The 23,608-nt window shown below is 37.3% G+C and overlaps 3 protein-coding genes across 5 annotated transcripts; 2 read left to right on the forward strand and 1 right to left on the reverse strand.

The window, feature by feature from the left end:
- Positions 1–1,073: 1,073 nt before the first annotated feature.
- LOC111330050 (uncharacterized) lies at positions 1,074–8,743 on the forward strand. 2 transcript variants are annotated; one of them, XM_088757763.1, is made up of 10 exons: positions 1,074–1,371; positions 2,228–2,300; positions 2,866–2,973; positions 3,537–3,613; positions 4,404–4,430; positions 5,458–5,506; positions 5,661–5,713; positions 6,445–6,517; positions 6,945–7,101; positions 7,285–8,743. In XM_088757763.1, exons 1-10 carry the CDS (start codon positions 1,162–1,164, stop codon positions 7,553–7,555), a joined length of 1,098 nt encoding a protein of 365 aa, XP_088613889.1. In that variant the 5' UTR covers positions 1,074–1,161; the 3' UTR covers positions 7,556–8,743. The 2 variants fall into 2 exon arrangements, with proteins under 2 accessions (XP_088613889.1, XP_088613890.1); XM_088757764.1 differs by lacking the exon at positions 4,404–4,430 and having other exon boundaries at positions 1,075–1,371.
- On the reverse strand, positions 6,316–11,434 carry LOC111330046 (DNA repair protein SWI5 homolog). 2 transcript variants are annotated; one of them, XM_088757766.1, is made up of 7 exons: positions 11,287–11,434; positions 10,951–11,106; positions 10,146–10,182; positions 9,576–9,694; positions 8,993–9,084; positions 8,636–8,711; positions 6,316–7,549 (listed from the first exon to the last, which is right to left on the reverse strand). In XM_088757766.1, exons 1-6 carry the CDS (start codon positions 11,313–11,315, stop codon positions 8,647–8,649), a joined length of 498 nt encoding a protein of 165 aa, XP_088613892.1. In that variant the 5' UTR covers positions 11,316–11,434; the 3' UTR covers positions 6,316–7,549; positions 8,636–8,646. The 2 variants fall into 2 exon arrangements, with proteins under 2 accessions (XP_088613892.1, XP_088613891.1); XM_088757765.1 differs by having other exon boundaries at positions 6,316–8,711; positions 11,287–11,433.
- Positions 11,435–11,532: 98 nt separating this feature from the next.
- Positions 11,533–20,773, forward strand: LOC111330064 (outer dynein arm-docking complex subunit 3). Its single transcript, XM_022934858.2, has 13 exons — positions 11,533–11,714; positions 11,946–12,067; positions 12,808–12,888; positions 12,990–13,169; positions 13,893–14,243; positions 14,719–14,755; positions 15,234–15,439; positions 15,675–15,733; positions 16,872–16,925; positions 17,098–17,200; positions 17,885–18,040; positions 18,909–18,996; positions 20,512–20,773. Exons 1-13 carry the CDS (start codon positions 11,648–11,650, stop codon positions 20,640–20,642), a joined length of 1,635 nt encoding a protein of 544 aa, XP_022790593.2. The 5' UTR covers positions 11,533–11,647; the 3' UTR covers positions 20,643–20,773.
- The last annotated feature ends 2,835 nt before the right edge of the window (positions 20,774–23,608 follow it).

Here is a 23,608-nt window from a genome sequence, read left to right on the forward strand (position 1 = left end):
TAAAGCTGTTCTGTTTTCATTCAAGATGTGGATTTAAAACGTTTTGAAAATGATAAAACAAAACTATTAGCTAAAGAAACAAAAAGGACTGGTTTGGGTGCCCGAACTTGCTTTCTTATCCTTTAAAATTTTGATTTTAAAACATGGCTTCGGGTCCGTTATTTTACCGGGCCCGTAAAGCTGTTCTGTCTTCATTCTAGATGGGGATTTCGAAAGTTTTGAAAATGATACAATAAAACTATCAGCTAAAGAAAGAAAAAGGACTGGTTTGGGTGCTAGAACCTGCTTTCCTATCCTTTAAATTTTGCTTTTAAAACATGGCTTCGGGCCCGTTAAGATACCGCGACTTTCGAGAAACGGGCCCCTGCTGGTAGCTAACGTATAATTGTGACTGCTTTTAACCGATACCAAATAGAGAAATAGTACAAACACTTGATTATTCGCGACAGAGAGAGATTAAAATCTCGAAGAAAGTTGTTGAGGGAAAAGCCCAACACGCCGCCAACAAGGCAAAGATAATCGAAGCAGTGAACCATGACACGAAATAAACACGACCAACCAAGAGGAAAAAACCTGAAATATTTTCATGTATGTTGTTAAAAAGTAATCAAATGATTTATCTCGCACAATTTGGGATATAGCAGCTCTCGTAGATTTTTCAGAGAAAATTTACTCCAGCTGATTCATACCACATTGCACTCGAAATCATGTGATAACCTAGTATACAAATTGCACTCCACTCAGTTTATTCCATTATAAATTTTCACCAAATAAACATAACCCTCTATTAAATAACAAAAATAACGCAACATTTCTCAATACACACTGTCCTCGAAAAGAGGACCAGTTTCTCCACATCTACCTCAACATTACGCTTTCGCACTCAATTCTAGAATCCGTCCTTTATTATTGTCTTTATCTATGGATTAATGATAGTAGTAAAATTATCATAACGATAATAGGAATAGTAGAATAAATTGCTGTCGTAAACGTTGCAAAGATAATATCTGAGCTTTTCTATTGTCCTTTAATTACAAAAGTCCAGTCCAAGTTACGTATTGAGAAACGAAAGCGAGGCTCGTTGTCAAGGCTCTCAATGAACGACAAGATGGACTCTGATTAGTGGACAGAGTTGTAAACTAAACTCGAATAGTTTGTGGTATGGATCTGATAGATTTAATAGGCGACTCTAAAACAGACAGCCTGCCAGCTGGGTTTTTACGCTCGATCAAAATCAAGTACAAACAAGAATCGTCGCGAGTGTTCCCACCAGGAACTCCGTATCATTCGACGGACCTCACTGACAAAGCTCCTCAAGTGAATCATGGAGGTCAAAGAAGTGCCTCAGCTGCGAGTAACTCTTCTGCACCGGTAGGTTGTTAAGTCGCTGGGAATTTACATGTCATTAAAGAAAAACCTGGTATATGTTCCGCTTTCTGCCCCACACCGCACAATAATCTAGTTTTCCGGCGAAGATGTAGCTCATCTACATTTGTTTACAGTAAAAATTCACGGGTCACTAAGTGAAGGTCAACTTAGAGAGGCGTCAAATTACGACTGCCTTGTTCGATAGCTGATCAAAGGAGTTTCTCAGTTTTTGATTTTCGATTTCTCTTTTCATGCAGTCTAAATTAATTGGTGGCTACGTGCTACTAATCTGAGTTCTAAATTTTGTACAACTTTGTGAAATCTTTATACTCGTTAAAATTTTAAGGAATTTCACAATGTGCTAATCTTGTTAATTATACGTACTTGTTTCACGACAAAAGGTAATTTACCGAAAAAAACCTTCAAAAAAAATTCTGAAAAATCTTTGCCCAAAGAGGCTAGTCCTTAATGATCTTTATTCTTTGTCCAAACTGGGTACACACTGTCGGGTAAAATTTTTAAGTTTATGGTAAGAAATCTGCTGAGGGTTTTTCTTTTAAATACAACATGGGTTAGCTCACTGGTAGCTGGCAAGGCCAATATATTACATCTACAGGTGCACCTACAATTTCACTAGCCGAGAATGCAGTTGCAGGTCTGGATTGGGCTGTTTGCAGCCATCCCTTACCCCTCCCAAAATTTAAAATTGGTCAGTGGAGTAATCACCATTAAGATTGTATAGTCAGTGAACTGGTTAAAGGATATTCTATTAAATTTGATTACGGGTATGCACTTGACTTGGTATAATTTTAGCTTCCTCATATTTTGCCATCTCTGCATGACCATTCCTTTTTTTTAGAGTTTTATGGCATGGCATGTTCCATCACGACTGATTCAGCAGCATAAACTTGAGCAGCCCCCTCCATCAGCAGGTAAGATCAATTGTATTGATTTAAAAAGAAAAAACAAAACCAGCATTTTTTCTTTTGTGGGGAGTGTGGGGGAAGGAGTGTTTGGGCATGATATTTTTGCTTTCAAATGTTCCTCTGAGAAATGATGCTTATGGCTGAGAAAGTGAATTTTTACTTGACAAAATGACACTGAGATGAGTTGTTCTTTTAGCTGCTTCATATTTTGCAGCCATTATATTTAATATTATTATATTGCAAGGTAGTCCAGAGATAAATTCAAGTGTTCTGATTGGTTCTTACTTAGTGTGTATTGTGCTATGTGAACCATTTCACTAAAATGGTCACAAGGTGAGTAGTTTTGGTTACAAAAGCAGACATTCAAATTGTACAAGTTTGGTTGGAGTGCCATATATTAAGTTAATTAATACTAAACTCCCTTGCTCAAGCTGTTCAGGGAAATATTGGCCCAGGTCCATACTACCAAGAACTTTGGCCAATATTCCCTTGCACAGCCCTTGCTCTTTGGTTGGTAAGTAAAATATTCAAGAAAAGTAATGGTTTTGAATTGCTTTTCTACTGAAAAAAGGTGGGTTTGTTGCACAGAGACACAAGTTAGGGTCCAGAACATCTGTACTGAGTGGACAGTCCCAGGGCAGTAAACAACTTCAACCACCCTCCAGGGGAAACAATGATTGTGAGTACAACTTAAAAGTACTGTTAAATAACTAAAGTCTATTTAAGGAAGCAGAATGGATTTGACTTCATATCATAAGTTATGGATACAAGCGGTGTTTTGAAATTGCCTGTTATTTTACAAGCTGTAACCAAGTGTAATTTGACAACATTTCACAACTTCACAAGTGACCAAAAATCACAAGATGTACATGTCAAGCAGTTCGTACATTTCTTTGGTTAATACTCTTCTAAAAGCAAATTTGAACTTCCTTTAGTGCAATTTACTTGAAATACTTTTCAGAAGTTTTTGTTTACAATATAGCTGATCTTTTTATATATATTAACAACATTGACAGATGAACAAAGCTTCATGTCTTTTCTATGTTACATAATATGCTTTACTTATCTTTAAAATTGTAAATTGGAGAGTGCAATTCAGAAATCTTGTATGGCAACATTGTATTTATAACCTGTTTATGCATTTGTAATTGAACATGTACAATAAAGATAGAAATAGATACAAAATAGTGCTGCTGCAGGAAGACAAGCTATTTTTTAAAATATTTTTTATGCAATACATAGTGCCCAGACTGCAGTCTGAAGCTAACCACTTGAGAAGAAGTCCCTTGCAAAGGCAACCCACATCAGCAGCAGCTCCAGTAAGTGATACTCAGTAACATGTCACCAAAAAATAATACAGTTGAACCCCTGTAACTCAAATTGCCGAGGGAAGTTGAACTTCAAGTTATTGGGGTTTTGAGTTGTAGGGGTTTTGAACAAAAAGACTAGAAACACTTGGTAAAAGAGATGTTATGCTTTTACATGCTTTATTGCAAAAAGAGCATAAAAACAACAACAACCAAAAAACAACAGATTGATTCCAGATTACAAGCCATTATTTTTTTTCGCCAGACAGAACTGTCAAAACTGTTTGTTTATGGACATACAAATGAGTGATATTGACAAAAGTCAATTTGTCGTAATATATAAATGAGATTAAATGTAATCTTCCAGTGCAAAATGTTATGGCTCATTAGTCCACAAAAGTGAAAATTGACTTTGAGTTAGAGAGGGTGAAATTACAAAGAAAAGTATCTGAAGGTAAGTAAAAATCACTTCAAGTTAGTTATAGGGGTTAAAGCTACAGTAAATGAGGCAAATCACTTTTGCTTTGAGGTAGCAGGGAATTGGAGTAACCAAGGGTTCAAGGTATCGGGGTTCAACTGTAACAAATTATCGTCAAATAAGGTAAACAAAGGCACTATGAAGCTTCAGAGATTTTAATTTGCAGTTTTAGATAACTTTTAATTGTTATCAAGAGAAATACTGTACATGACACCACCAGAGCTAAAATCGCAGATCCTATGATTGAGTATTAGTCCAGCATGCTAACTGCCAGTGAACTCTTTATTTTATGGACATCATTTTGCCATCTCCACTCGCAAATAGCAAAAGCTAGGTGAGGTGGGCGGAGAGGTAAGGTTACAGCAGTCATAACAGATAATACAAAAATTGTAAAGTAACTAACTAACTAACTCCCGGTTAGTTCAATGGATAGAGCGCTGGACTGTAGTGCGGGAGGTCGAGGGTTCGAGCCCCGGCCGGACCACCACTCAAGGTCTTAAAATAATTGAGAAGAATTTGCTACCTTTCTATAACATCAAGAAATGGTTAGATATTCTAGTCTTCTCGGATAGGGACGAATAAATGGAGGTCCCGTCTCCTGCAGGGTTGGAGTAGGAGACGTTAATTTCCCACACACGAGATTACTGTGTGATGGATGTCCTCCCCTGGGGTGGGATGGGTGAGTTAGGACAGCAGGTCCACATCAGCTATTACAGCTGCCAATTAATGAACCTGCTTAAACAAATAGATGAACTTCAAACTTCAAACTTCAAACTAATAATAATTGTAAAGTAACTAAATAAACTATCTGGAGTGGATAAATAAGAATTACTGAAAAACAAGCTAAGGTTACTGCCACCCCATCTTGCATGATGCTGTGAAATTGAGCGAGACACTTTATTTTGACAGTCCAGGTAAATAAATGAGTTATATACTTTACAATTGAATTGTCCAGGAAGCCTGAAATGGAATGTTCAGCAGAAATTGGGTGCCTGTGATGGACAAGGTAACCATTCAAGAGGGGTAGAGAGAGACACCACAAATTTGTGTGCAACAGAAATCTGGGATAAACACCCACTGTTATGGGCCACTTTGCTCCAAGACTCAAATCTTATTAATGTCAAAAACTCTATAAGGATTCAAGCACCCAACTTGAAAATAAAATACAGTTAGCAATATACTGTGTCCACAATTTGAATACCAGTTCCTTACTTCTTTCTCATCAGGCACAAATTACTGGTAATTAACACATTTGGGGGTATAGAGGTTGATATGTAGCAAAGCTCAATAGTATCATGCAAGATCTCTTTTTCCCCAAACTTCACTAATAAGTTCTTTGAACAGCCTTGGTACAAGACTTCTTTCTTTGTAAATACAGGCTTCATTGCCAGTGGTGGGGAAATCTTCCAAAGAGTCTGTTAGCCAAGGTAAGTGCACAACATGTATATGTCAAGGCATTTCTGTACCAAGTTTGTCACCATTTACACTATTTTGGTTTTCACTTATTTGAACTCACAGTGTAGTTTGGGACATAGGTATCTATTAGGAAGTTAAATACTGGTTACACAATCATTTTTCCAGACAAGAATCTTCCACAAGAACTGGAAAATGCAAAGAAGATGGCCTTTGAAAAGGTAAAGTAGAGCCCTGGGTGCATTGTTTAAGAGCGGATAACACTATCGTTATCCAGGGGATAAGTGTTACCAAAACGTCAGTTGCGTTAACTAGCAGACAGAGATTTATTATTACCCTTCCAACAACCAGGGTGAGGCCAATTTGGCTATCCAAAGGGCAACAAACAGTACTCTTAGTTTATTGACAGAATGGAGGGTGAAGACAAACCATGGTTTATTTTTTTTAAGCCAATCTAATGTTGTAAAAAAATTTTTTTACATGACTCGGGCAGTCAGAGGGCCAATAACCAAAATCAACCAATCAAAATGCTCTATTTCCAGTCCAATATTCTCTAAGTATTGGACCGGGCACTGTCCCGAATGGTCCCAAATGATACCGCACTTGTGTCCCTTTGAACTTCAGTCGTATAATAAATCTCTCATTAACCAAGCTTGCTCGGGACCACACTGGAAGAATATCGGCCCTCGGTCTTTTTTGTACGGACCTTACTGCGCCCGGTCCATACTGTCAAGACCTCGGGCCGATATTCTCCCAGTATGGCCCTCGCGCTTGGTTAATAAGATATAGTATTAATTGAAGAAATTTTGTGAAGGAACACAAACATTGTGCAGATGTGGTTTTATTATAAATTAGGTTCACCAGCTCAATTAATTATAGATTGCTGACATTTTCTCACTCCTTATCAGTGTATTGTTTATTTATCTTTTTAACCATATTGCTTTCTTTGCAGTCAATCAAGAAGACAATTCATCCTCAGTCATTGGAGGCAGTAGATGACTGGTTGAAAAAAGCCACTGACAAAGGTTTATTTGAATTATGAAATGCATGCAATTATGTTATAATAGAATTTGGGACAAAAGTTGCTGAGGCATCGAAATCTTAGGATTTCTCAGACTTCTTTTTCTACTGTGACTTTAACTACAAATACTCTATGGAAGTTAATTTATCACCTGTTGTCTTATGCATTGGTCAATACATGATGTACATGTATTTTGAAATGCATTGTAACTTGTACTTTTTCTTAATATTACACCAAGGCTTTACTATATATTTCTTTTTACTCTAAAAAGTGAGTGAACATTTTGTGCCCAAAAAAGGGCACAAAATTTTTCTGTCAATAGTTTTTGTTCCAGTTATACTAATTTCACGCTATAATAATAAAACATACAGAGCATGGAAATAATTACTTTTATACAGAAAGATTCAGTGGGTTTTTCATTTGGTTGACAGAGCGCGAACTGGCCTTGAAATTTTTCAGTACTTTGTCTGGAGTTAAGGCAGACAAGATGGACTCACTGGGCCCTAAGATCAATCCTGATCACACAAAGGGAAACTGTGAGATCTGTGACAGTGGAAGAGTTGAGGAAGCTCTTGAGGCACTGGCTAGGTAAAAGACTGCATGCAAATAAATTTTAAGTGGACCGTAATGAACAGTATTATTAAATAAACATCGCTATGTACTCTAAATAACAATCAGGATTCAAAGTCAATTAATAATCCTAACAAAATTAATTTTCTATTGATAGCAAATAATTTAGAGATTCACTGCCACCTTACTGTTGTTTCATAGAGAAGGCACCATTGCATCTCGTGGTAAGCTGCTGAACAATCCTAAGCGAGTTCCAGACATTACCAAACAGTCATATTACCAGAAAGTTCGACAGCGGCTCCCAGTTCATGTCAGGCAGCAGTTCCAGACATGGCACCATCTTCCTGTTTACAAAGTACCCAGTGATGCTGCCATTAACAAAAGTTCCATGTTCACACAGCCACACAAGGCCTATGGACGGCACTTTACTATCCATCCAGAATGGGGACTGCACAAGCCTATTTTGCTGTAAACAAATATTTCTAGATCAATTGCTGTGCTTTTTAATAGCATTCAAACTATGAAGTTGAAGGTTAACCATTGAAAATTTCTTTATTTCATACAAATTGAGATTTACACTGTGAAGTACTGTCATTTGTATCTCTGATTGGACGAACGATGTATTTCTACAGTTGTTTGCTTCCAAATGTGTCACTCATTAAGAAAAAAATCTCAGTATGTTGGAAATGAAAACATCATACCATGGAAAGTGGTGGAGCTTGTTAATTTTTTTTTTTGATGCATCGCAACTCATGAATAAAAATTGTTTGTGCGCACTTTCCATGCAGGCCTCCTTGGAAGCATGTGCAACCATTCAGAGGGTTAAGAATGTCATGTCCTGACTTGGGATTGGTGGAATTAAATCCATATATTTTTTTAAGCTCTCAGATTTCCATCATGATGATAATTGAAAGCAGCATCAAATGAAACAGCAGGCTTACCCCATGAACTTCAGAGTTAGGTTTGTTATTGAAATGCTCAGTAAAAAAACAGCTGTAAGGTTTTTGTTTGGAAAACAAAATCAGTTCACAAAGTTAGTCTGCAGTAGACCTTCTGCCTTGAACCTTCTGCCTTCTGTAAACCTATTAGTTATGTGATCACTTGTTGGGAGAGTATGTTGGTGCAATTGAATGGTGGATGGTTACTAGAACCAAGTGTAGATTCAATTTTATTCCTCATAATTGTTAGGCCCAATATAATTATATTCTCTTCTAAAGAGATCAAAAGAAAATTCAAATGTTGATCTTTTTAAGCACATTTAACAATGGATCTAGGCTTTTCAATTGTATTTGAATAACTATGTGGAAATTGTGTGTCATGTGTTATCTATTTGCCTTTACTTGTCTCTCCTTACCCCCAAAAAGCTTTGTAGTCCATTCAAAAGCTTTTTTGACAAAGCATGAATAAGGAAACTGTGAAAAGTGGAAGGGGAACAATAAATGGAGATATAAGAGGTGGCATGAGTTTCTCATGAGTAAAGTAGAGAGGCTGTAGACAGTGTGTAACTTTAGAGCTATATGTATACTATATGTGATGTGTTTAATTAAGCTACCTGATTTTAGTTTAGTCGTCAGTATCCAATCCAAACTCCTGATACATGGCTCTTGTTGTTGTTCCATCTATTTCAGCTTGAATAAATGAGAACACAGAATCACTGGTATTGACTTCCTTCAATCATTATTGATATGGTTGTCTGAATTGGTCAAACATGTAACTGCCAGAATCAGGAAGCACAAATCAGTATAAAATCTTGTTTAAGTGTTAACTTACAGAGAAAGGACTTTGCAGACTTGAGATAATTTAATCCATCACACAATTTGTAACTGAGGAATAGTGCTAATTAAAGCACTTATAAAGCACATGTGCATACTACCCAGCACATAAAGAAATTCAAAGCAATTCTTAATACCTAATTTTCCAAGGAGAAGTTGCCCCACATCTTTGATTTCATTGTACTCATGAAGCATCTGTATTTGCTGCTGGAGCTCCTTTTCACTGTACCTGATATGATATGAATGAGTAGTTTCAATAGGCAATCACCTTAAGCAAAAGTTCAGACTAACCCTTTACACTTTAACATCAGTATGCATATTCTCCATACTGTTCTCTATACATTTCTTAAGTTATACACAAGGAGAATTTTTTTTTTAACGATAAAGAGCTTCTTTAGTTGGGGATCATTTCTTTTGTTACTCTAACCTTTATGTTTGATTTAGGGGTGATGCTATTGGGAGATATTGAATGGGGGTGGGGTGGGGGAGCAAAGCATGCTTATCGCTCTTTGGGGTAAAAGGGTCGATGACAGAATTATGGTGCTAAAGCAGTTTCCACACAGACAAACAGGTTGAATATGCTGATTTTCACGTGGTATAATAAAGTGCAATTTGATTTATGCATGGCTCAAGAAGAACTAGAGGTTAGGCTCACATTTGAAAGTACTTTGCACAACATTCATTGTTCTTTCATCCCACCACAAACTCAGGAACACTTACACTTCACTGAGGTCTTTGATCTCGTTGTCCAGAATCTCTAACTTGGCTTTTAAAGTTTCAATCTCTTTGACCAGAGATGCTTCATCTTCAAGAGATGTAGTCTGCTGTCTCGTCTGAATCTAAAAGATTTATTTCAGATAGATATGTTAACAATATACTAGGTCCTGGCTCTTATAAAGTTTGTGCAACTCTCATTGATCTTTGTTTGTCCCCCATCAGCTCTACTCCAGGGCTGGACACTAACAGTGGCCAACTAGCCACAGACCAGTAGAAATTCAGCTTTGGCTAGTGGTCTTTGATTTCCACTAGCCAGTTTGGCTAGTAAACAAACTGAAATTGCCGTAACTTCTAAGATGTCACTAGCCACTTGGCTAGTAAGTTGAAAAGTTAGTGTGAAGCCCTGCTACTCCTTAGATAAATCTAAAAGGTAAGGTAGTTCTCTACAAAATTTGATACATATTTTCCTTTAATGTCACATTGACCTTGGCATAAAGGTATGGTATGTACAATAAAGAGTTGTTCATTTTGATTTTAATCAAAGGTGGTAAAAAAAAAAAGTATCGTACTTACAGGTGACTTAAATGGTTGTCTTAACTTGGAGCTGCTTCTGCAAAAAAGACAGCAGAGGCTGAACCAGTACAAGACTTCATTGGACTACAACAGAACATAGCTGTAACGTTCTGGAGTTCGCTTATACAGTTCGCTTACAGTTCGCTTACAGCTCCTTTAGTTGTTCGTTATCCTAGATTGTATCACCTCCTTTCTCACTTTACCGTGCATAATAAATAGTCGAGTAAATGTCTCCTGGGGCATTGGGCGTGAACTTGGAGGCCTGGACACTACAATAGCCTTCCCTAATGTCTTGTAGTTACGGGGTCTCTTGTTTCGCTAGCGCTTTAGACAATGGTCTACTAGCTCTGCTAGTAAGTTTAAAAAAAAACTGAAAGAACACATTTTTAAATAATATCAATAATATTGCACCAATATCCATTTATCAATTAACTTGTTTTTTCAATAATTTTTACCTTTACATTTTAGTTTTATTTTTATTGCATATTGCTTTTATTCTGGGGGCTGCCGTCAATAAGAATTTAGTTCCTCTCTGGCTTGACCCTTTTTGCCTTTTTGCATCTCGATGTTATTTCTATTGTTATCTGTCTGTATTATTATTATTATTATTATTATTATTATTATCTTATTATTTAGGCAAATGAAGTTATTATAAATAAATAAATAAATAAAGAGAAAATGAAAGGTTCGTAAACCTATAAACAGATTTACATTAACTAGGAATATCTGTTTAATTTCACCCTCACCCCGTTTCAGGCTTGCCTTTCATGAATATCATCAATCTGTAAATAATCATGTAATATACCTAAAGGGCTGTTTCCTGAAAGCTCCTGGAGTTGTGTTCGTTCGCTGCTTTGGAGTACCACCGTTGTTTTTTGTTTCCAAATTACATTCATCATCGCCGTTTACGGTATTCAGAGAGTAAACTGGAGTGGCTGCTTTTTGGTTTGGGTTACTGTATCTACAAGGGAATGCATTATAAGAAAACGGCTCAGATTTTTGTCGTATTTTACGATTGAGTATTCTTTTACGACGAGATATACGAATCATGTGATCGATGCGATAACTTTTGTGTAGCCCGGCACGGCAATTTTCATAAGCCTTGGGAAAAGTTAGTCACTAACAGATTATCAGAGCTTACATTTTTTGTTGGCCTTCCAAAGATTGCATTACTTCCTCGGCTTCTTGAAATGACAGTGAAGATAATTCAAGAATTTCTGCGGGAGTAAGCTACCTTTCACAAATTGTCCTTTACCGCGCTCGCCGTCATTTTGTAAATGCCGCGGATGAAACATGGCTTTTGATTGGTTGAAGAATTCCTGAGACAGCGATCTAAACTGGTTAGCCGATACTCCTCATCAGATCAAGCGCTGTATTTTGTATGGTTGTCTTGACAACAATGTGAAGGGAGGTGAAGTTGTTGCTGAAAAACAGATTGAGAAGATACATTTGCCTTTTCAGACAGGTTTCTATCGGATTTTGGCTTATTACAGGGGGAAAATATGTCTGAGGGAGCGATCACTACTACGGAAGAGATCGAAGAGCTTAAAAAGAAGCTTGCTCTCCTGGGTAAGACTTGATCGATTAGAATTTCACGAACTGTATAAACTGGATGCGCATGTTATGTGAACGTTACGTAGAACTGGCTTCCTCTACACTACATTGTAAGAACTTTTCCACAGGTGGTTTCAAGTCAATCAGATGCCTCTTACTTTATTTTTTTTTTACTTTTTATCGTCCAGAGAGGGGCGATTCTTTTTACTTCAACTCAGTGTCACTCATGTTTATATTTTTGTGCAGATGGAGACAGGAAAGCTTACTACGAAAGCTCGCAATGGACTATGAAAAAAAATAAAGATACAATTAGTAAACTAAGGGAGAAAAATAAACGTTTGCGATTCGAGCTGGCAAAGAAGAAAGCGGTATGTCGTTTTGAAATCGTAAATTAACTTACAATAATTCGCAAACTTGAATGTACAGTTCCCTTTAATAAAGCAAACAGCCATAATAATTGATAGCTACTTCAGAGCAAATTGCATACGCCCGTTCATGAGATATTCTGTTATTGTTTTTCGTTGCATTAATAGTGGCTGAATTTCTAAAGTCTCCCTTTTTCTGTGAGAAAAATGCTTCAGAGATTTTCCTTGTTTGATCAAATATATATGTTGTAGTTCAATTTTATACTTGGTTCAAATTTTATTTTCCTTTGTTCTCGGTCATGTTAATGTATGATAATGAGTTTGAAACAAAGGAAAATAAAATTTTAAACCAAGGATAAAATTGAACTACAACATATTCATAATCACCTTATTAGTATAATTGACTGCCTTTTTCCTCTTTGACTAATCCATGTAGAGAAATGATTGTACAAAAGAAAATACCATGCAGTTCATATCACAGTGTGTTAGCAAGGAAGTTGATGAAGGGTGATTCCAGATCTTACATAAAATTTGCCATCTGTCAAGCTGTGGTTTTCTTAATATGCACATACTTTTCTGACATAAAAATCAAATACAAGAAGAATCCTTGTACATTATTACTACAGAACTGAGTTTTCTTTGCAACTTCTACTCTCAGCAGCTTAAAAGTATGCTTCCTGGTATACACAAACATAAATATTGACCTTTGGCATTAAAAAAATGGTCTTTTTTTTTTCCTTAAGGGAGATGAGCAAGTGATTGATGATGCTTTCAAAGAAAAGGACCCTCAAAGACACTGTGCAATGAGAGGCATGTCTGGGAAGGTAAAGAATGCGGCATCTTGAAACAATTGTTAACTTCAATCTTGTAATGATTTTGTGAATTTATTAATGATGGCTGATGATTATTTATGTACTACTTATAGGCTGCGATTACTAAACTTGACCAACAAGTGTGCGAGGCAGAGAAGAAACTGAATGCTTGTAAACACCAGAAAAATACTCGTGAGAAGAAACTGGCAGCCTTAGAGACTGAATATAATCAGTTGGTTAAAGATGCTGAAGAGGTGTCCAGTACAGATACTGGAGAATCAGCTGAGGCACAGGTATGGTTGTTGCCATGGTGATGCACTGTCTACACTGTTTATAACAAGGACAACATTGATCAAACATAGCTCTTCTCAAGGTTGGGCTTCAAGAAAAAGTGAAGGGAGCACAGTGCTCTGAAACTGTGAAATCCAGGGTGCCCGGCATATGCTTTTTATGAAAAAGCTAAGATTCCTGAGTTGTCGCCCAAGAGCAAAAGTAAGGCACCAGGGGCACCAGGTGCTGCCAGACCATAGCCCTGCATCTGTTTTCTTCAGAACTTTTCAGTTGTTTACATGTAGGTCAATTTAGTTGTTGGGTTGGCATCTGAACTAAATTCCATCCATTGTAAAAACACAATCCAATTTTTACAATAACCATCAACAAATTGACAGTCACCATTCAAGTTCTTCCAGACATTTTGAATGAAAAAATTTTACATTGCTGTTTTGCAGAAAAAGGCTCAGAAATGTGCCAAATGTATATACTTGTGCACAGCCATTATTATAACCAAATTATAACTAAAAGTGTTGACTCTTCAAAATAAATAATAGTTGAAAAAAAATCATAATGAATAAGGGTCAGTCTGCAGCCAGTGTGATCTAGCACTGTAAGATGGGAGAGTTCTAAAGTTTTGAAATTCTACTTGTATGCTAACCAATTTATTATATACATGTATTTTTCCTTTAATTAAACTTAATGGCTTAGAAAATTATGTTTTTGACCTTCTTACTTCATGATAGAAACTGCGAAGTTTGGAAAATGGTCTAGACAAAATGATTTTAAAAGTTAATGAAGCAAAGAAAATAAAGACAATCTATGAGGGTTTACTGGAACAACTGAAAGAAGAGCGTCGTACTTGGCCCAATCAGCTGAATAATCTAGAGAAGGCCATTTGTGCTCAGCGAGAAGAACTTGAAGAGCTGAATGCAATGAATCATGATGCCCAGATTGCTCGCGAGGCTGCAAAGGCAGAGCTCACAAAATTAGAGCAGTCAGTGTATGAGAGGAAAAAGGAGCGGGAAAGAGAACTGTCTCATTACAAGAAACAAGCAGAAGAGAAGAAAGATCATGCTGAAAAAGTTGAGAAAAGGGTAAGGCAAATTGAATGTACTTACAAGGGATATGGGAGCAACCTTGGCATGCAGAGCCTGGTAGAATTTTTCCCTTTGAGCTTATGTATGGTTTTGGACTTGCCTTAGATTCAGGTAGCTTCACTGTAGGCAATGTATGACAGATTATTTAATGCTCAAGACCAATAGCACACTGAAGATTCTCACAGTATGATTTCAAGATTAAGACAATTTCAAATTAACTCTCCCCTCATACTGGACTTCCCTAACACTTTTTAGAACAACAAATTAAACTGCACACACATAAGTTAGAGAAAAAATAATTATATGTGCATGTAAGGGGTCAAATCAGGGAAATAATTAATACTTTAAAAAAAAATTCAATGACATTTTTGCAAGATCAGACACTAGTTGCTGCACAGTTCTGTGAGTGTGTACTAGATGAAGACCTCTAATCTGTACAGTGTTGAATGTTTTGTCTTTGTTTATTCAACAGCTACAAAGAAGTTCTCTTCAGCAAGAGGATCTCACTGGTATGTCACACCATAAAATTGAAGCAGATGACTTTCTTTCTGCTCAGTTTTCTTAAATGGTTCATTTGCCGAGAGAAGGGAAAAAAAATAGATTTTTTATTAGGGAAGCTGAAAGCAGGTGAACAAGTGAATTCCAGTTCATCTGTCAGATTCCCTACTTCATATTTACCCAGGTACAAGGAACCAGAGTTTTTATAACAGAGTGAGGCTCAGTTTGTAGACAACAAGGTTTTTATCAAAACAAGAGCACCCTTGGCCACCACCCTTTTTAACGGCTTACACCTGCAGCCATAGGTTGTAGTATAATTATGGCCTTTTTCAAGAAAAGCACAGAAAAATGTTAGTTAGAGAAAATCAGAGTATACTGTGTTTTGATGCTAAAACAAAAATTCTCAGTATCTTCTCTTTACCTCTATAAAGATGTATAATTGAACAACACATAACTTTATATCTTTTTCAATCTGTTTGTTTATAACAGAACAAAAAGCAGTACTGTCTGGGGAAGAACAAGAACGCAAGATTACAACTTATGAGGAGGCCATGAACAAGATAAAGGACACAACAGGGGTGTCTGACATCAAGGAGGTGGTACAGCGTTTCCTGTCTCAAGGTGACACCCAGAAGCATTTGGACACACTCAAGATGAACAATGAAAAAATGCTTGTCAGACTTAAGGAGGAAAAGGTACCGCAGACTTAGTTGATTAATTTATGTCTTTATTTATTAATTTTCTAATAAATAGACAGGCTGGCGTAGTTCAGCTTTTTTTTGAGCTAGTTTAAATGGTGGCCTGTTTAAACAATGACTACCGGTATGCCAGACCATATGCTAAAAGAGATAGCTTTAACAGAAAAAATGTGTCAACTTCTTAATGGCATTGTTATTCATCGCTAATGGCATATCATGCTGCTTTCTTTAGGAAAAATTAAGAATGGAGTATGAGGAGATGAAGTATTCTGGAGAAGCCAAGTTGTCAAGGTAAAATAAAGCCAGCCAGTTCAAAATGTGCATAGAATGAAGCTTTTCTGAATCAGCACTTTCTGGTTTGATCCTCAAACTTCAACAATCTGAAGTTTGAGGATCAAGACTGTACACTAGTGAGGGCTCAACACTTGTACTAACGGTAGCCCCTTTGCTACAGACTAGTAGAAATTCAGTTTTGGTTAGTGGTTTTCGATTTCCACCAGCCAGTTCAGCTAGTAAACAAGGGCTGATAGTTTCTAAAGAAACTGTATGGGGCTGCGTCGGTGGGGGTAACGAAATAATTTGGATATATCAACAAAAGTTGAAATGGTAAATTGGCCACCGTAACGATTACAAAAGCTGACGTTTCGAGCGTTAGCCCTTCATCGGAGCGAATAGAGGAATTGTGGGTTGTGTGTGCTTTCAAAGGCAGAAAATGGAGCAACGTTATTGGTTGAACATGGCAACGAGAAAAACAAGATTAAATTGAACGCTTTTCATTCCACTAATTTTTTCTTGTTTTTCTCGTTGCCATGTTCCCACCAATAACGTTGCTCCATTTTCTACCTTTAAAAGCACACACAACCCACAATTCCTCTATTCGCTCCGACGAAGGGCTAACGCTCGAAACGTCAGCTTTTGTAATCGTTACGGTGGCCAATTTACCATTTCAACTTTGTTGATATATCCAGCTTGTAAACAAACTGAAATTGTTGTAACATCTAAGTTGTGACAGCAGCCACTTAGCTAGTAAGTTGAAAAGTTAGTGTCGCGCCCTGCTGGTGATTGGTTGGTAGCCGGCGTGAACATTCCATTTAACCCTGTAACTCTTAAGATCTCATTTTCAATTCTCCCCTCTGGCTGCTGCTAATTTCCTTGTAAATAAGTTACGAGAATTCAGTGTTAGATCAAGAAAGAAACTTCTACCTAATAAGCTTGAGTATTCTCATTACCTTTTTGTTGGATAAAGTATGGATACTATTGGGAAAAGTTCCATTTTAATCACTTGTGAAAAGAGCCGGAGAACTCGCTTATGAGGTTAATTTCTAAGCTACTGTAAACAGAAGTTTATATATATATTGTTTACAGTTAAGAACTATGGTGGATACTTGACAGGGGATAACCGTCGTGCCTTTGTTTTTTATTTTCACAGTGGACAAAGAATGCTGGAAGAATTTCAGCAACGTCTCGCAAATGAAGAGAAACGGTGAGGGGAAACCCTCTTTTACTGTTGTTATTTTTTATTTCATTATCTTTTAAATACATATTTAATAATCAGGGCATGATGTTAAGAGTGTTAAGTGACAAACGCACCTCGATAGGTACGTTTGAAATATAATACACTTGAGCTCATTTTGTGGTTTGTTTCACTGTATCAGCTGCTTAGATGCAAAAGACCGCCAAGAAAGAGCTAACAAGACTCTTGTCAATGTTAAAGCTGGAATTGAACATCTGGCTGATAAACTGCAACACCTGAAAGCGGTAAGAACAAACTGTAACCAAGTCAGCTTCTAGGAAAAAATGTGAGCATATGAATCGTGTTTTTAGTGGGCACATAGCGGTTAGTAAACGTTACGTGTAAGTCTTAGTAATACTGTTGCCGGCTAAAACTTCAGTGGTCAGATTTCAGCGCTCAGTTTTAATTTCCCGCGCTTTCCCTTGTCCTTCATTCCATACTTTCCCGTTCTTTCCTCTTTTTTTTTGCGTTTTTCCGCGCCTGCCCCGTGACTGTTTGCGTTCTACCCGTTGAGTTTGACTCTTCTTCCTCTTAAAAAACCTGTACTATTCCCAATTATATGGTAAAATCTTTTCAACATTTCTTCTCCTTATGAAGCTTCACGTGCCATTTCGTAAATGATCACGTGCTCTCGCGATTATCATCTGTTATGTGTCATTTTCTCCCTCCTCCTTTCTTCAGTTATTGCGAATGTTTCTCTCTTTGCCCTCTACTTGTAGTGTTAGTGATAACGGATATTCAATGAGCCAAGCTGCTGAAATTAACATCTTGTGCAATAACTAATGTAACAGTATTATGAATGAGGTGGTGTAATCATACTTCTTGCATATCTCGCCCCAAATCTGGAACCTCATATAAGTCCCCCTTGGCTAGTGCAGACTAGCGTAGCTAATTTGAAGTAGTAACTATTTTTTACTCATCCACTTTAGTCTAAGGGTCACGTACCGCAGGCTCAGTTGTCCCCAACCTCAGACGAGTACATCCTAGACTTACTTGGCACTTGCGAACAGAAGTTACTCAAACTGACCGACGACTTGGGTGGAAAAGATATAAGTGATGTTATGAAAGAAATTGAGGATGCTGAGGTAAATGTAGCTTTATTTTGAAGCACATCTACACTTTTGGAAACCATTTTTAGATAGAAAAATAATGACCTGCAACTGATTGAAAAAGCAGGTTAAACGGATTTGAATGTTTACTTTCTCTAAGATATTCGTGAAAGTGGACATCTTAGAAGTTTGGAAACCGAAGTAAACGAACGATTTTTGCGATACTTTGGGCTTTTTTCGGTGAATGTTCGCGAGGTATACAGTTCTCGTATTTAGCTACCAATATGACTCAATTCAGTACATTTGACCGGAATCCAGAGCTATCTGACATTTTCGAACAAAGAAGGAAAAAGGCGAGGCCGACAATTGAATGGAAATTATTGAAAACATTACGCTGGAGTTGTGCGCGAGAAGGATGCGCAAAATGATTCTAAGGAAGGACAAGAAAGGATCGCTAAGAAAGCTTTTCGATTCACTGTCATACAGGGAGCAATGAGAACGTAAGATTAAGACAAACAATTTTTTAAGCAGGGGAAAACGCGATAGATCGAGTGGTGATTGGGTTGTTATTACAATTGTTCACAGCTAAGCCCTAAAGCCTCCAGAAATTGAGACTTATTTTACTACGCTTTATCGTGTTTATTCTGTGCTAGCCTAATTCTCCTAAGTAAATTGTACATACTGCTTGTTTTAATTCCTTGTGACCCTATATGAATTATGACGAGTTGGAACCTTGTATTTCACATTAAATCTTACGTGATTTTAAACTTAGTTCTTCAGTTATCTCCATTTTCGGTCGCGCTTTTTTCTTTTTCTAAATTCAGTAGATAAAGGTGGTGGTAAGACGTGAGGAAATACATGACCTAACTGTGTGTGTGTGTTTTTTTTTTTTTTTGTCATACAGTTCCGCGCAACAATGGAGAATAAGTTACCACAGTTTAATACTCGAGTCAAGCTACCCACTACATCTGATCGAATGGCTGTATATGACGGTAAGTAGGCAATCATGAAACACGCTAACAAACGGTTGGTGGCGGTGGTAAGGTCACGGGTGTCACCCTTAACACCCAAGGTTGCAATTCTCCATACTGTTCTCTATACTTTTCTAATGGTAATGACAAGGAGAATTTGATTAACAATCAGGAGGCCCTTGAGTGGGTGATCATTTCCTGTATTCTCGTAACCCAAATGTTTGATTCTTTAGTGGTAATGTATGGAGAAATTATATGCTAGTCACACCAAGGGGGTTCAAGGGTGAAGCCTGATTTATCAACTTCGTCATTTTCTATCTGTGTCTATATGTTCCATCTTAATCCGTTCCTGTTCCTTCTTGGTGCCGAGCGTCAGCCCTTCGTCTTCCGCTCTGACAAAGGGAAAACGCTGGAAACGTCAGCTTTAATGCTCTTTATGGTGGCCCCTTTACATTATCAACTCAGTTGATAAAACCAAATTATCTTGTTGACCCCTTAACTTCCATGGGTACCCAAGACAGACCTCTTTACATTATCAGTGTAATCCCAAGCAGGCAATTGGTGCGAATAAAGAAAAGTAATGATTAGGGAATTATTATTTGACCCAATAGCAAATTCTCCAAACTAATAACATAGAATTGTATGGCAGACAGTAAGGAGAATTACTCATGGGATCTTGGTAGTGAAAGGGTGAAATTCCCCACCAACGCATCACCAAAGTTTCTTTAGAAACTTCCCTCGCTGAATTGTTTTGCAGTCACTTACAATCGACCCGAATCCTCTCCATCGTTAACCGTACTTATCCCTTCTTATTTATTAATTTTTGTTTTGTATTTTTCTATCTTACCAAACAATTATTCTGTGGTTATTTTTTAAGCTGTGTTACTTCATTCCATCTTGAGAAATTCTTGGTCTTTCTTTGTCTTTGCCTTGTCTATGTCATTCTATCGTACCCAAATCTTGTAACCCACAAGCGAATGACCTTACTCAAATTGTATTTTTTTAGTCATTTACAATCCGTCTAAATATTAAAGCATGCGCCTTACACCTTCTTTGATTCATTTTTCCCTCTTTTTTGTTTCTGTATGTTATCAAACCAATCTACTTGGTCATTTACAAACTGTGTTAATCGTGGGTTTTTTGTTTATATTCATTCTTGTTCTTCGTTCCTGCCTCGTTGTTGTTTGTCTACCTTAGCAAACTGTTTTTTTCAAGTCTTGTTTCCATTTACAAGCATTTCTCACGGCGACGAGGCTGAGTAGTACTTAAAACACCGACTTAAGAAAAAGTTGAGTCTGTGTTGCATGGAAAATGTTTCTCATAAGGGTTTCAAAGAATGGGATATCGTGTTGCCTAGCGACGGCGAAGGAGTTAGATATCTGAAGTAGAGGCTGTACTCAAAATTATTCAAAGAATCATTGCTGCACGTAGTTCTCTTTTTACAGGGATGATAAGTTCGTTGTATAGAGATGGTTTAGGTTTTGTCCATACCGTATCATTTATTCAATATTTGTGTACTTATTTCTTTTTTTTTAGATGACGAGGACAGCGGTGAAGATGAAGATGTTCTCTCTAGAAACGCTATTAAACGCTACTCACAGCAGCTCGTGGACTCAAAGACGAAGAAACATAAACCACGAAATAGAAAGAGAAAAACTAAACAATGAAACTGTTGTGGAAATCTAAAGATTGGTTACCATGTATCGGACTTTCGTAAAATTTGGCACAGTTTTGATAACGTATACAGTTATCTTGTATTCATGTATTATACCAGCAATAAAGTTAAGTTAGAGTTGAAGTTGGCAATTTTATTGGAGGGCCGTGTGACCGTATTTGCTTTTTTGTTTTGTTTCATTTTGAATAAATATGCTGGCATCTTTCGAGAGAGTTTAGATGTGACTGCCAACCGGCTTTAACAGCAGTGCCCTCCTTCTTTCGAGAAATACTCATTCGAGTGGCGAAAGAAAAGAAGACTTTTCAACATCCCGTCAAGCAATCATATGTAAAAAAAAAAAAAAAACAATCGCCAAGTGATCGCTGGCGCTTTCCCGCGTTTCAGAAAGTTTGCTTGACCTAAACCTAAGTTCTTATTGGCTCCCTGTTTGACTTATCGAAAAGCTTTCTGAGTGGTCCGTTTTCTGGTGTCATATTGTGCATCCTTCTCGTCCAAGCGAGTTAGAGAGATTACATTCAAACTGGCGCCATTCTGACTACACTCAGGCGGAGGTACTCGATGTGAAAAGTTTATTTAGGAGGAGTCAGCCTGTCTTATAGTATACGCATCCTACTACAATCTGCAATGCACTGAATGTATTCACTGAAACTGAAGGGTTCTACAAAAAGACCCTGAGCTAGGCCAGATACGAAAAACCACTAAAAAAACTCCCTTTAGAAGAGGCCAAAAAATACGTGGAGACGTATTCCTCAACTAATACAGAGGCACGGTACCCCGAGAGAAGGGGACTAGTCAGAAAAATCAATAAATGTAGTAATGTTTTACAAGGAGTTGTAAAACAAAATAACATCAAATAAGAATAAAGAAAGTGGTCAAACCTAAAACTGACCGACCCAGTATGACTTAATTTTCCAGCAAAACGCTCATTCGGAAACTACCATGATACCACGCGAACCTCTTCCACGTGCCATCAGAATATTTATTTCTGACCAATTCGTTCCCATGTCAATCAAACGTTAGAAATTACATTTTTCCTCCATGTCTGGAATTCGTGAGAAAGGTTTTAGAATTTTTTTTAATCAGTACATAAGTGTGTTAGCAGTGGTTTCTGAAAATTGGTCTAGGTCAAACTCCAGAGCAGAACGCGAAAAATAAATTCCCTGAATAATTAATTTCGCGCTTTCTGACAAATGAAATTATGCGGAGTACCTTACCCTAAGAACTGGACTCCGCTTCCCGAAAAGAAGACAATTGTTATTTTCAAAACACATTCACCAACGATACAGAAGTACCGAGTAGAAAAACAAATTACCTGGGTCACATCCTAGCGGTTCGTTTCTTTCATATCAAAAGAGCCACACAAGTCGGAACATTTAGAACGTGAGAGTTTCTCAGGAAATCAAGAAATCCGGTCATTAATCATAGCCCCATGTGTAAATACCCTAGCGAAAGTCAGCGAGGAAATTGCAAACACCGCCAATGCTCGAGATTATTCGACATCCGACTCCCGGAAATGCTGCCCGCAGCGTCGTGTTATTCCGCGAAATGCTAATAGATAATAGGAACCCAGGTTGCCATGCTAAATTTATATTTCGCTTCTCCCATTTCGGTCTCACGCCAAAATTAAACCTAAAATTCAGCCAAGATATCAGCTTTTATACAGCCTTCCGAACAACCAAGAGTGGCTAACTATCGAGGCAAACAATCCTCAATTTTTTTTAACGGATTAGTACTAATTTTGTTAGTAAGTTAAGCACATTAAACTAAATTAAATAAGTAGGGAATATTAATTTTTGCCACTCTCAATTTAGTTTGATGGACACATTATTACGGGTCACTTAACATAGTGGCGATTTTTAAACGAAAATATAGTTTAAGCTATTTTTAGGAATAAATTTTCCCTTAAATAATTAGCGCGATAGCCACAAAAGACAGATGGCTCAATCAGCAACGTTGCTCTTAGCCAACTGTTTTATGGATAATAGTAATAATATGGATTGATTTCTGCCCGCCAATCGATATCTTTTCTTCCGAAAATTACCTGTGCTATCCTGTTTATCGTGAATTATGTGGTTGTTTGTGGTGGCTTCCAAGATTTGCTTATCAGCTTTGAAGTGTTCTGCTCTTGAGATTCAAAGTGCTTCAGCATTTCTCTAATTTTCTCGAGTCGTTCCAGAATTAGCTCTCACTGGAAGTTTCTGCAGGTTTTCAGTCGTGTCGTCTAAGTTTCTGATAAACTACAGGTCCGAAGTTAACACACACAGAAACAGAAGCTGACCCAAGGTTCAATGACTGATCGGTATAACTATGTCCTTTTTTGGGTTTCCTGTCCGCCCTTTCAGTTTTTTAAAACAGTATACGCTATTGGCTTAGAGGTACTGTTGTTTATCTCTTGGCAAGTGCGTTTGTGTTGCAGGATGTTCGGAGATGGATATCTTTCCTAGCAAGCCAGAAAATGTCTATAGCTAAGGTATTTAGAGGTTTATTTCAATATTGCATCTCACGATCGTCGGTAGAGTAAATTGTATTGAGCTGAAACAGCTAGCACCTACAATGACATACGAAGTGTAATTTTTTTTAACGGATCAGTACTAATTTTGTTACTAAGTTAAGCACATTAAACTAAATTAAATAAGAAGGGAATATTAATTTTTGCCACTCTCAATTTAGTTTGATGGACACATTATTACGGGTCACTTAACATAGTGGCGATTTTTAAACGAAAATATAGTTTAAACACAAAATTTATCATGTGTTGAATCAAAATTCTAACAAATCCGAAACACCTAGCCAAGAGCTTCAAAGTAAGTCACTTAAACTGCAATTGAACTCATCTCCGTTTATGACAAAATTCCTCGCGGAGCAAATTTCCAATAACTCTGTGTAGCTAGTCCTCGTCACATGATTGCGAAACGGTTCTTCGCCTTTGCAACCGGTATTTTGGTGATAAGAGCGAAG

The sequence above is a fragment of the Stylophora pistillata genome, chromosome 4, assembly GCF_964205215.1.
Source record: "Stylophora pistillata chromosome 4, jaStyPist1.2, whole genome shotgun sequence".
Lineage (NCBI taxonomy): Eukaryota > Metazoa > Cnidaria > Anthozoa > Scleractinia > Pocilloporidae > Stylophora > Stylophora pistillata.

Excerpts from the sequence above, each read along its gene's own strand:
- LOC111330050 (XM_088757763.1), top strand. The coding sequence starts at position 1,162 with ATGGATCTGATAGATTTAATAGGCGACTCTAAAACAGACAGCCTGCCA. Across the intron at positions 3,614-4,403 it reads CCACATCAGCAGCAGCTCCA|CAAAAGCTAGGTGAGGTGGG; the intron begins GTAAGTGATACT and ends ACTCGCAAATAG. Across the intron at positions 5,714-6,444 it reads AGAAGATGGCCTTTGAAAAG|TCAATCAAGAAGACAATTCA; the intron begins GTAAAGTAGAGC and ends CTTTCTTTGCAG.
- LOC111330064 (XM_022934858.2), top strand. The coding sequence starts at position 11,648 with ATGTCTGAGGGAGCGATCACTACTACGGAAGAGATCGAAGAGCTTAAA. Across the intron at positions 15,734-16,871 it reads GGAGAAGCCAAGTTGTCAAG|TGGACAAAGAATGCTGGAAG; the intron begins GTAAAATAAAGC and ends TTATTTTCACAG. Across the intron at positions 17,201-17,884 it reads AACTGCAACACCTGAAAGCG|TCTAAGGGTCACGTACCGCA; the intron begins GTAAGAACAAAC and ends CATCCACTTTAG.
- LOC111330046 (XM_088757766.1), bottom strand. The coding sequence starts at position 11,315 with ATGCAATCTTTGGAAGGCCAACAAAAAAT. Across the intron at positions 9,085-9,575 it reads ATCAAAGACCTCAGTGAAGT|GTACAGTGAAAAGGAGCTCC; the intron begins GTAAGTGTTCCT and ends ATATCATATCAG. Across the intron at positions 8,712-8,992 it reads ACTTCTCCTTGGAAAATTAG|CTGAAATAGATGGAACAACA; the intron begins GTATTAAGAATT and ends CATTTATTCAAG.